Below are 13,555 nucleotides of genomic sequence, written 5' to 3'. Positions count from 1 at the left end.
ATTCCCACAGGGAGATACAAAAAAGGCCAGATCTTATCCATACATCCAGGAGCCTGTGTGACAGAACAGGAATGCTGAGCTTAGGGATTTTGAGTCTTTTTATAAGCATGTCTGCCTTTTGCTCCAGAGGGAAACATTTTCATTATACTGAATAGTAAGCATGTTTTGCTCCAGAAGGAGACACTGTCTCTATTTCCCAAAGTATTTACTAAATAAACATCCTTGAAAAGATAGTGTAAAACAAGGGACAGTCAGTGCCTCACTTTGCAAGATGTCCAGAAATGCAAGAGACTAAAGGAGAATTGTCTTCCAACAGTAATTAATCCAGTTATTGCATTTTTATTGGTTGATACCATTTTTGTTTCCAATGAATGTGGCTGCTTCCTTCTGTTTGCAAACAATTATTGCTTTATGGATATGACAGACTAATAAAACTTTCTGAGAATACTGATTACATATATTTTGAATTCTTCATCTGCTTCCACTTTAAAATTTGTTCTTCAAGTATCAGTTGTTTGTTTTTTGAATTTGGCATTTTCCTGTCAGGGTATTGGTTTTTCTTAAAAATCTAGTCATTCCTGATGTCTATTTGATACCATTGTAAATAACCTGGTTATTCATAAGATAAAAAGGAACAAAGGAAAGGCCAAATAGTATAGTCATTTATGCAGTTTTGCCAGGAAACTGCAGTTGAATACTCCCCATGAAGCTACCAGCCTGTCCCCCACTGGGGAAACGGACTAGACAGGGGAAGAATAGGCGCATGCCCAGTAAAGTCTAGGTAACACAGGGAAGGTACTTGTCTATGGCTCACACCTGGGAGCAGGTCAGTGGCCGGAATAGCATGGCCACTGCAAGCATGGGAAGATTTGAGATACTTTAACTCCTAAACAAAGGAGTTTGCTCTCTCTTCCTCTTGCCTCTTGCCTCACACTCCTGCATTCACCCACAATTCCCACAGCCATGTGGGCCCCACACAATGGACTGATGGACTGTAGCTAGCCTAATGCCAAACTGGACCCAGCTCTACTCTGGACATGGGCTTTGCTTTTAGCTCTGCTGAAGCCCCAGCTGCACATCTTCCAGGACTGGATTAAGGGAAATGGGACTTTTCCCTTAAAAAAGGGAAAAGTGGAGGGATGCAATTCCACACAAATAAATATCACTCATCCTCCAGTGCGAGTCTCAGAAAATTCTTTTTCTTGAGATATCATAAGGACCCCACTTCCACTAGCAAAGGAGAAAGACCACCCACACATTTCTTTGATAGCATGTTCAGATTAGTCTTTGAGGACATCTGTTTGTTTGCCTATCATTCTGATTACAATATCCTCTTTCTGGTTATTGTAGGGGAGGGGCAGGATGTGTGGCTGGATAAGGTGTGTCTAAAGCTTATAAAGGGTGCTTTTATTTTTTTATTTTTGAAAGGAGGTTTTAATTTTATTTTTCAATTATGGTTTATATTTAGTATAAATTAGTCTCAGGTGTACAGCATAGTGGTTAGATCATCATATACTTTACAGAGTGTTCCCCAGTATTTCCAGTACCCACCTGGCACCATACATAGTTATTACAATACTAGAGGCCCAGTGCATGAAATCATGCATGGTTGGGTTCCCTTGGCTGGGCCAGCGATTGGGGCCTATGGCCGGTGGGGCGTGGGGGGCGGCATGGGGGAGGGACCGTGGGAGGTTGGCCAGCTTTCCCCCCCAATCGGGGCCATCAGGGGGGATGGCTGGCAGAGGGGAGGGACAGCAGGAGGTAGGCTTACTGGGGAGAGGAACTGTGGGAGATTGGGGGCCACCACCGCCCCAATTGGGGTCAGTTGGAGAGAGGGACTGGCGGGGGGGAGGGGCCACAGAGGTTGGCTGTGGGAGCACACTGACCACCAGGGGGTGGCTCCTGCATTGAGCGTCTGCCCCTGGTAGTCAGTGCGCGCCATAGCAACTGGTCAGCCAGTCATTCCAGTTCTTCGGTCGTAACAGTCATAAAGGTCCTTAGGCTTTTATATATATAGACTAGTGGCCTGGTGCATGAAATTTGTGCACAATAAAGGGAATTAGAGTAAATATTTTAATATTGCTACTTGCCCTTTCTCTATAATAGAAGTGTCAGAGATGAAAGAAAATTAGTAAAATATCTATGAAATTATCCCTCCTGTCAGTGTCTGGGGTGCGCTGCGGGACCCAGAATCAAGTCCCCACCAACCCACACCCCTCGAAATCACGCAAGACCCAGACCCGGCTGGCCCCACCCTGGTCAAGCCCCACAGGGCAGGGGGCGCACCCTCAGGTCCCCCATCAAGCCCCACTGGGCAGGGGGCACAGTCTCAGGTCCCCTGTCAAGCCCCGCCAGGTGGGGGGTGTGGCCTCAGGTTCCCCAGGCCCAGCCTTAGGTCCCCCAGTCCCCAGCAAGGGCGTGAGGGCGTGAGGGCGCGAGGGCACGAGAGTATGATGACCATTTGCATATTAGCTCTCTATTATATGGGATTAGTGCTGATATTCCCTATGTTGTACTTTATATCCTGTGACTATTTTGTAACTACCAATTTGTACTTCTTAATCCCTTCACCTTTTCATCCAACTCCCACCCCTCTGGCAACCATCAGTCTGTTCTCTGGGTCTATAAGTCTGTTTCAACTTTATTTTGTTCTTTAGATTCCACATGTAAGTGAAATCCTATCATATTTGTCTTTCTCTGGGTGCTTCTCATCAGCCTGTTCTGGGGGTCCCACGCTTGCTGAGTTTCCTGTTTGCCACTCCTATTCTAATGAAATATACTGAGCAACTTACCCTGGGAAAAAACACTGGAGTCCTGTGCTTATTTCTTATTTCAACAGCTGTCCGTTTAGAAGCTCAGAGTTATTTTACACCGTGCTCTGTGTGCTGCAGTCCTCACACTCAGACCAGGCACTTTCCTGGAGCAAGCATTGATGCCCTTTGCTCAGCATGGGGCAGCCCAGCTTTTCGACTACAACTTCAAACATTAATTTCCCTGACAATAGTTCCAACTGTCTGAGATTTGCAATTGTTGATTCCAAGTCTGAAGTATCTCCAGAACTGATTTCACTTTTGCAGTAATTTTCTACTGCATGAATTTGTTTTGTTTCTTCATGAATTTCTTATCCAACTATGGTTTCCTCTATGTAGTTATATTCACCAATCTAATCCCAAGTACTTTCTAGTTTTGAGAAATTCCCTAGTTTTTAGAAATTCCTTAAAAGTTCTAGTTTGTTGAAGTCATCCTTTCTTGTTTTTCAGGGGCATGAGAGACAACCTCTATATTCTTTTCCTCTTACAAACAGGAGGGGTCATGTGACAGGTATGGCCAATGAATTCTGAGCAGGAGTGATTTATACCTTTTCCAGACTGGCTCCTAGAAATCCTCCCATATGATTCCCTATGCTTTCTTTCCTCTCCCTGGTGACTGACTGGATGTGGAGAACAGAAAGAGACACTGCCAACCCCACCCAGCTCTGGCATTGGACTATGAGATGGATAAATAATGAACTCTTATTATTCTAACCCACTGAGATTTGGTATTTCATGTAGCAGTTACTCTACCCTGATAGATATAAGAACTAATATGGATTTATTTTTTTCATTATATCTTTTTCTGTTATTTCAATAGATTCTCAGGAGGGAAAATACTACATGCATGAGTTTAGTTCAACATCTCTGAACAAGCTTTTCCTCCAATCATACTCCCTCTCTTTTGACAACAGATACAGAATAAAAGCAATTCACTAACTTGTTCAGTAATTATTAATTGAAAATTTACTCTGCTCCAGGCACTGTGCTAAACGCTGGGGATACAATGGTGAGCACACTCAAGGCGATCAAATCTAGAGAGGACAACAGACAAGAAACCATGCAACTATCCCTCAATGTAATGTGCTGCAATCTGTGCCATGGAAATGCCTGGGAGACACACTTGGTGGGCATCATCCCAGCCTTGAAAGGCTAGGAAAAGCTTCTTCCTATAAGAAGTCCCGTCTGAGTTATGACCCAAGGAAAGTATAGAGGTAGACCAGTTGAAAGGGATGGGTGTGGGGTGTGGTAGTGTGGGTTTCAGGCAGAGGGAGCAACTTGGAAGAACTTGGAAGTTCAGGTTCCTCCAAGTAGTTCAAGATGCCTTGAGTGTGGTAGGGCAGAGTATGGGGTGGGGCACAGGTGAGGGGCTTGCTGGTGAGCAATGAGGCTGGAGAGGATAAAGGATCAGAGTTCATAGATGCTCTGCTAAGCCACATTAAGGAGTCAGCAGAGAAACACCCCACAAATCTGGACAGTGGCCAACTCGAGTTCTTCCACAGCTTCCCCCTTTGACCATTAGAATTATCGTTCTAAGTTGTTCTTAGAATGGAGCCCTTTTCTCTAACATCAGCTGGGCTCTCAGGAAAGGAGCCAACCTGCTTCCAAATGGCATCTTCAAGTCAATGTGTTACTTCACCCAACAAAGTGAATATGCATTGAATATCATTTCACTTCTTATTATGAAATAAAATAAAATAAACTCTGTCCCCTGAAAAATCAATTTCAGGCTTCACTGAACAAATATTTGCTCAGATAAGGGATGGGGGTAGGGGAGAAGGAGAGCTTTTAGAGCACCTTGAAATCATTAAGCTGGCTTCATCACTGTTTAGAACTAGGATATCAAAAAGTTGGCCACTTTTCTCAGGGCCTTGCAAAGCTTTCTGCCTCCAGCTCCTTGGGGACTTCCATGTATTTTTAGCCTGTTTATGGATAATATAATAGGCATGTTTGAGGAAATGTTAAGGGAAACCACCCATGAAGCACATACCAGTTTGGAAGGCTGGTTATTCTTATATTCGTGAGAAATCGTCAGCCCTTTTAGGGGAACAAAACTACATCTGATTGTGGGGCAGCCTCCAGAGTAGCACAGAGCACCCTCACCCTCAGAGGTCCTAGCCATTGGCCCGAGGGATTGGGAGGGGTCATTTATTTAGAGTGGGGGTCTTTTTTTACACTCCACTCTAGAGACCACGTCCCTTCTCCTGATCTCTTATTTCTCCTGTCTTCTTTCTCCTCTTTTCTCCTTTTTGCTTCCATTCTTTCTTGCTTTCCTGCCTGTCTTCAGCCAACCAGTGACAATGAGAAGCACTGACATAAACAGTGCCTTTTTCTGAGGTCCTGAGTGTAGCCTCTAGTGTTCAGCAAAGTCAATTTTACTCATTTACGTAAATTTCCCCCAGAATCAAAACAAAACAAACCCATCGTCTCTGAGCTAATAATGTAACTGTGTACTATGATTTCGTTGGTGGCAGGGGCAAACTCCCTATGCCCTTTGTGCTCTGACACATTATCTGCTATGAGACTATGCCCAGGGAAGGTTTTCGGACAGTTGTCATACTGACTGTGAAAACAAAATGAACATGGTTGGCATGAGATGCACGGAAGCTTCTCCGAATAGTTATTCTCACTCTCATGCATTTTCAGAACTGGTAGGTGCCTTTTAATTCCACGCACCATGAAAAGAAACATGGGAAAATATAGGCTGCTTGTTAAGTAATCCACTTTGACTCTCTCCTTTCTAAAAAGCATGTAATTTAAATAGAAATAAGTTACATTAATTCAGTTGTTTACCTGGCTTCAAATGGTTTCAAATGCTTTTCTATACTATGGTAAGAAGTTATTCAGAGTGCCATAAAACACATAGTGGAAAACAACAATTATATCACACACAGAGCTCCGTTCTTCCCCATACACTGAGAAATAAACATTTGCCAATTCAGAAGAGATACAGAACCATCCCCTTTCCCCTCACTTCCCCTCAGTGCTACTCTGTGATCCTTAGGCACTGTAGTGCCATCGCTGATCCTAGAGTGGCAGCCCTTGAGGTGGCTTCATGGAGCTGAGGTCCCCTGGCAGCACAGGAAAGGGGCAGACAATAGAAGATACTTTAAAAGAGGCCCCTCTGAGACTGTTACTGCTCATTTCTGGCCTTTAAAGTAGAGCAGAACAATGGACAAGATGGATTTATTGTGCAATTAATTAATTTCAGCTCTCCCACAGTGGGTATCTAAGGCTAAATCATGGTCCTTTTTTAAAAAACACACACACAAACTTTATTGTTGAAAAATACTACAGATGTCTCTCTGTGTCCCCCATTCACCCCTTCTAGGCGGTACCTGCCCTGCCCCCCTCCAGGCCTTCACCACCCTATTGTCTGTGCCCATGGGTTATGCATATATGCATACAAGTTCTTTGGCTACTCTTTTCCCACCCACCCCTGCCTTCCCTCTGAGATTCCAGTCTGTTCCATGCTCCTTTTGGAGCACACAGTGGTAGATTTTAAATTTTGATTATTTATTAATTAATTAATTAATTTAATTTTTTGTTAATCCTCACCCGAGGATATTTTTCCATTGATTTTTAGGGAGACTGGAAGAAAGAGGGAAAGACAGAGAGAAACATCAACTGGTTGCCTCCTGCATGCGCCCCAACCAGGGCCCAGGCCCAGGAGGAGCTTGCAACCAAGGTATGTGCCCTCAAACCTGGGACCCTTTTGGTCTGCAGGCCAATGCTCTATCCACTGAACCAAACCGGCTAAGGCTAAATTTTTCTTTATTGGTTAGAGAGAGAGAGAGAAGGGAAAACATCAATTTGTTGTTTCACTTATTTATGCATTCATTGGTTGATTCTTTTATGTGCTCTGATCGGGGATTGAATCTGAAATCTTTGTGTATGGGGCCGATGCTCTAACCCAGTGGTTGGCAAACTGCTGCTCGGCAAACCGCGGCTCGCGAGCCACATGCGGCTCTTTGCCCCCTTGAGTGTAGCTCTTCCACAAAATACCGGCTCTTCCACAAAATACCGACTTCTGCTCATGGGCCACAAAGTTTCAATATCACTGTACGTGCGCACCCGCACGTGGTATGCCGGGAGCCAGTCCATGCTTGCTGTTTCAAGGGAGCTGGCATATATGGCATACTGTTCTTAATATGTTTGCTCACCTTCTTGGCACTATGTGTTTTAACCAAGGTCTCTGAGAAAGGTTGTTTCCCCAGGTAGGGATTTTCCCCTGAAGTTAGGGAGGGAATAAAACCTCTTAACTAGTGCCAGGTGGGTAATTAATCACTTTAACTACGAACAATCATGCTTAAGCTACATAATCTTTACTCCCTGGAATGGAGATAAGAAACGCCCTAACCTTTGTAATAGAGATTGATAGGATTGAATCAACTGGTATAAATACAGATGTAATAAGACAGCAAGACACAGAACTTAGAATACGGAACCAAGAGAGAGAGAACCTAGGCACAGAACCTACACAGAACGTTCTCTAGAGACAGAAGAACTTCACTGGAGAGAACATGACAAAAGTTCCTGGACAGAAACTGGCCTCAGAACCTAGAGACAGAACCTAGCGAGAGAACATGGCAAAAGATCCTGGACTGAACCTGACTACAGAAATTGGCAAGAGAACCTGACTAGAACCTGGTGACTGAACCTGGCTGGAGAACCTAGCAAGACAACATGGATACAGAACCTGGCTGGAGATCCTAAGCAGAACCTCTCTGGAGATCCAGACCAGAACTTGGTTGGAGATCCTGGCTGGAGATCCTGGCTAGGCTGCTGATCAACTGAACACTGTCTCCGTGTCCCTCCTTCTTCGCTGACTCCGTCTACACCTTTGGGGACCCTTGGACCCGCTGGGGTTGGACCCCGGCAGTGGTATTTTGTGGAAGAGCCACACTCAAGGGGCCAAAGAGCCGCATGTGGCTCTTGAGCCATGGTTTGCCGACCACGGCTCTAACCAATTGAATGCATTTATTTTATTTTACTTTACCAAGTATCATTATTTCTTAACATTAAGCTTCCTAACTCAAAGTAAAATATTTTATAAATCATTAAATGATTTATGGAGTTAACTTTCCCATCTTAAAAACGTAACTCTCTGAACTTCATGTTATTTTGGTAAGAAATTAAACACAATGGATTTTATACATTAAACATGGTATTTTGAAGTATGCCCACTAATAATTAAATAAGCCAAATCTGTGGGTAAAATTTAACCATAGTGCTATTATTTTCCATTTCTCCATTTAATATGCTCTCTTTGTCCTTCTCCAATAGAGCTGAGTGGAAAATGGGACAATTAGAGGAACAATTACAAACTTCGCAATGGGACCGATATGCTGTGTGGCCTTGGACAAGTCACCTCTTTCAGCCTCAGGCTCTTCAAATGTGAAAAGGGGGAAATGATACTTACGGACAAAATAACATGTATAAAGCACATGGCAAGTGGAAGGTGCCTGATCAGTGGAGGCTGTTATCATTCCTTTAATCCTACTGCTCAGCTCATATCTACTTTGACAAAAGGTGATGACTGTGGTGTCCTAGTAACTGTTCGGTATGTGAAGACATGAAGCTAGAATAATAACAGATGGTTTTAGATCACCCTTAGAGTTCAGAAATTGGTCATGTTTATATTCTTCAAACAGTGTACATGTGTTCTGATCTTGGGTCCTTTGCATTAGATACCAATGTTTATGAGATTGTTTCCTCTTGTCATTCAAATCTAGGTTAAATTCTATCTCCTTACAGAGATTGACCATCTCTTCTAAAACACCCAGTCATGATGACATCACCCGTTCTATTTTCATTACTGACATCTCACTTATTGGTATTTGGGATGTTTACAACATTTTTTTTAAAAACTATTTCTTTGCACTGGACTATATAGTTCACAAGAACAGGGATCTCTTCAGCCTGATCACTGCTCCTACAATGATGCCTTACATGTGCTAGGTGCTCAATATATACTTGTTCAAACAATGAATGCACGTTTCCACTCAGAATTGGAATCATAGTCTATTTTAAGGTTTATTCTGCTTCGTTTCTTCTGACCTACTGTTCTATTTTAGTATCAACTGCCTCGTTGCATTAGAAAAGGATAAGGCCTTTACTTCTGACTATATTCCATTCCTGTCTTTATGTCGCTGGTTTCTTTTATTGGTGTGGGTCATTTCCTTTTCTTAATGCGAGGCTGAATACACTAGAGTCTTTACTGTTCATAGTCTGTTCTTTGTCTTGAATTCATCCTGAATTTTGCTGGATAACAGTTCATTAATTTCTCATTAGAGCCTCTTGAGGCCTCAGCTCCCACTAGATTTTGAATTAAGATTTTTCAGTTTTTAACATTTTTCCATTCTTTCCCTCTTGTGATTACTTTTCCTCTGCATATTTTTATCTCTGTGTTAATCGTGGTGATACATTCCTGGAGAGAACCCCTTATTTTGGGGGCTGAATGGGAAAATGGTATATGCTCAGAGGACCTGGGCACAGATTTGCTGTACGCTGTGGCAGAGAGACAGAGCAGAGGCAGAGCAGAGCCAGAGACGGCCACTGACAAGTGAGGTGAGATGAGAACAAAGACGGAGCGAGCAAGGTCATGTGTGAAGGGGAGTCGCATGGAGTGCTCTGTCATCTCTGCTCCTTCAGAATGGGACTGTTGCCAAAACTGATTGACTGGGACGAGAATGCGAGAGAGAGAGAGAGAGGAAAGCCATGGCCCCTAGAGCAGGTTCATTCAATTCCCTTAGAGTGAATGAAACCTGCAATCTCATTTCATCTGGTGGCAGGAAATGGCATTAACGGTCAATGTGATACATGGACTCAGTTATGGGAAAAGATTTCCTACCAACCAAAGTGTGAAAAAGTGAGAGCAACTATTTTTTACTATAAACATGGAAATTAGACTTTGTCAAGTAATGGTCCAATCTATAATTTAACATACTGGAATATGAAACTACAAGATGTTTAAAATTATTCCCATCTGTCATCTTCTTGAAACAAACATAGCTTTTTAGAACCACACTCTGCATGGGATAACCAATAGCCTTTATTAAATGTGGATTTTACCTCACATTTCGGTAATTTAATTTAATTTTGTTGGCTATGAAAAAAAAAACCAAAAACATCATTTTAGTACTGTTATTCTTCATTTCTTTGGTGATAGCTTGATGTAAAGTATAAAAGATTTCCAAATAATAGATTGTATCAATCAAACTTATGAGATAGCAACAATTCAGAAGCATTGTATATGCAAAAAATATAAAGATCTGCTAAAGCTATTGCTAAGGACTAAGGATAATTATGATTTTCTTAAATGAGAGAAAATGACAATCCTTGTTACTAAATTTATGCACACTGCAGAAATGTTAAAATGATTTGAGGCTTCTTTTCTACCCACTAAGAAACCATACTCTTTGCACCTGCAGTGACCTTATGTGGCCTCCAAAGAGTAAACTCATGACTACTCAATACAATAGTAAAACTAAGTGTGATATACAATACTTTCTGGACCTCTGGTGGCAGCCAGGGAGGTGATTAGAAATAAAAATAACTGTGAAGCAATTTGGTTTCAGTATTTAATCTCAAAGAAAAATTGACCAGAGACTCTTATTGAGCCAAACTTAATGACTCAATTACAATTCCTTTTCTTTCTTTGATGGAAAAGAAATAGTAAAGAAGAGGGGAATGGCCAACCTGTAACACTCACACAAAGGAAGAAGAAATTAGGTAACCTAAAAGTTATCAAAACACCACTTTTCATAATAGCATTAAAAGGAGCATACCAGAAGGCAGAAGGGGTTCTAAGTATAAAGAAATTTCGAGTGTTACAGGCTAGAATGAGAGTCACTATTCCCCTAAGACTCTAAGGACTATTTGATGTCTCTCTCTCTCTCTCTCTCTCTTTCTCTCTCTCTCTCTCTCTCTCTTTCTCTCTCCATTAATCTATCTCTATTTCTCTGAATATGGAAGGCAGACAGATGGATCCATAGTAACATAGGTTAGAATTGATATAACATAGGTTATAACATAGTAACATAGGTTAAATTGATTGTTGACTAACATAGGTTAGTAACATAGGTTAGACCTGGACAGAAGATTAAAGAGATGTTCAGGAATGCTAACAATCAACATGAATTATAAATTATTAAATTTGATGTTAAGTAGTAGAATTTAGTAGTATATTGAGGTTGACTTATAAATATTTGTTAAATCAATAAATGAGAAAAGAAAGGTTTCTGGCTTGGGTATTGGGTGACTGGTGGTGCATTGATTTCTTAAAGAACTTAGTGAGTTCATCTAGATAGGTCCCTTCCCTAGCCCAAGGCCACATTAAAGATACCACTGTATCAGCTATATTATTTTCAGAGTTGTATGTAAGTTGGGCACTAGAGCAAGAAGCAGGGTTTATTATTTTTAAAAGAAGAGGAAGGGAAGGAAGTAGGTCAAACCCTGACAATGGAGACAGAGGACAATGAAGACCAAATGAGCTGATCAGTTCAAAGGTGATGTGTTTTTTATTTGTATGCTCAAAACCAAATACAATAAGGAAGAAATCTGGGTGAGGGAACCTCTTTTACTTTTAAACAGAGCTGGTAGATGTGTGTGAGTGTGTGTGTGTGTGTGTGTGTGTGTGTGTGAGAGTGTGAGAGAGAGAGAGAGAGAGAGAGAGAGAGAGAGAGAGAGAGAGAGAGAGAGAACAAGTAAATACATTGGGCCATGACAACCTGTTTGGATGTCATCAGTTCATCAGTGTGTAAGATACTCCTTTTTCTCATCAGGCTTCAGGAGTGTCGAGATAATCTCTCCAAACAAGTTCACTTGTATTAGTAACAGAAGTAAAGATAGAAATCATTAAAAGGTAAGCTTTTGGGAGGCAGATAAAAATAAATAGTATCTGTACATGGAGAAAATGTTCTCTTTTTGGAGCATAGCATGACCCTGTTTTTAGTCCTGCTATGTGCATATGTCTGTATATACACAGATATAATTTTTACAAATACTTTATCATGTTATTTAGCTCCCCTCAAATTACATGCTCATTTGATTTCAAATCTCTACTTTGTTTCTTCCCCTGAAGTGTCTTTTTCCTTTCCTACCTGAACCCCGTCTTCTTCACAACCCAACTCAAGCCAAAGCCTTTCAATAAGATTTTCCTTGAGTATTAGTTTATTGACTTCTTCTATCTCTGAATTTAAATCATAGACAAGTATTTAATTCTATGTACCCTCTATTCTCCTGAGCTCAAGCACAAAATGTTTGCATTCGGGAGGTTCCCAATAAATTACTGTTTGGTGAATTAGTGAAGAACATACGGGTTACTCCTCCAGTAATGGAACTTTTGGCTTCCTCCCAGCATTCACTCCATTCCACCCTCTCACATCATATAAGAGCCACTGTTTGGGTGAGGTTGACCCTCTGCTAGTTCCAGGAATGGGCCTTGGTTGCCTAAACCAGTCCGCATAATTCCATCCCTCTGGCAACAGTGATTTGTTCAAGTGTAGACCCATGATCTGACCTGGCCCAATCAGAATGAAGCTTAGGATGGTTGCTAGTCTGTAGTAGGGAGAAGTTCTGACTCTTTATGGATCTTGTGATGTGCAGATGTTATTACTGGAACTGTTGCAATCAGTTTGCTAATGTGGGGGAAGGCAGCCTGAAGGGAAAGCCAGGAGAAGACAGAGCATCACTGAGAATGGGAGTCAGTAGTCTGGCCAAACCATGCGGAAGCCACTACCACTGCTGGAGTCTTTAGTCGTTTCAACCAATAGACTCCCTTATAGTTTAAGCCTGATAATGAGATTTTCTATAACTAATATGCCTCCCTATTGTTTGCTGAGTTTCTCCTATTTTTAAATCTTTGAGATACAGTATGTAATTTGTCTTCTTGCAACCTAATTCATTTAGGGAAATACATAGCAGCAATCTTGGATAGCATTCACTAGCCTAGTAAGATCATTATATATTTTTGATGCCTATGTCGATTCTAACCAAAGTCATGCTCACAAGTGGTAAAATAATAAATTGAGAACTGTTTCTATCACAATTTCTGCTCAAGGCGATCAGTGTTCTTAGGCATTTAGAATTGATATTGAGTTATTTTATTAATTAATATCAAATATTTCCTGAACATTTACATCCATTCTAATCGTATGTGGATAGACACACATTGCGTGTAGGTACTTTGCGAAAGATGAACTTCTGCTTAATATTCCTCAGGGTTTATGGCAATATATTCAATGTAGCTACCTTTTCGATGAAACTGAAGAGATCCCAGCAGACATATGGATTTTAGCATCTCTGTTGTGTACATTTCTAAGCAGCACTGCAGCTGGATATAAAGCCGACAGATTTCTGGATGAATCTCACCACCTTCCGGGCTGCAACACAATGAAAGAGAAAAGCTGTGAACATTCTCAGGATTTCACTCATCAGCCATTCGCCTTAGCTCTGAGAGGAAAAGGTGCTCAATAATGCTTCCTTAAATCTTTGAGTCTAAAATTTAGGACTTCCTGCTTTCAAACCAATGTGAATATGACCAATTTCATAGTTCTTACGTAAGTGTCTTTCTGACTAACAGCTCTTAATTTTTTCCCCCCTTCAGCAGCAGATTTCTGCTGGGAGCTGAAAATCATAAATGTTTTAAGTAATTGAAAATATCAGATATTTTCAACTTTAACTATTGGAACAAATTCCAAAATATATTTAAACCATAAAAATATCCTAGCTTGCAAGAAGAG

The 13,555-nt window shown here is 41.4% G+C and overlaps 1 protein-coding gene across 3 annotated transcripts in view; it reads right to left on the bottom strand.

The window, feature by feature from the left end:
- LOC118656813 (regulator of G protein signaling 7 binding protein) overlaps positions 1–13,555 on the bottom strand; it is a 93,303-nt gene that overhangs the window by 22,942 nt on the left and 56,806 nt on the right. For all 3 annotated transcript variants that reach the window (XM_036310485.1, XM_036310487.1, XM_036310486.1), the window contains exon 3: positions 13,065–13,195. In XM_036310485.1, coding sequence (XP_036166378.1) covers positions 13,065–13,195 — 131 coding nt within the window. The remainder of the gene's footprint in view (positions 1–13,064; positions 13,196–13,555) is intronic.

Source organism: Myotis myotis, unplaced genomic scaffold (assembly GCF_014108235.1).
Source record: "Myotis myotis isolate mMyoMyo1 unplaced genomic scaffold, mMyoMyo1.p scaffold_m19_p_5, whole genome shotgun sequence".
NCBI lineage: Eukaryota > Metazoa > Chordata > Mammalia > Chiroptera > Vespertilionidae > Myotis > Myotis myotis.
This window is presented reverse-complemented; position numbering and strand designations above follow the sequence as displayed.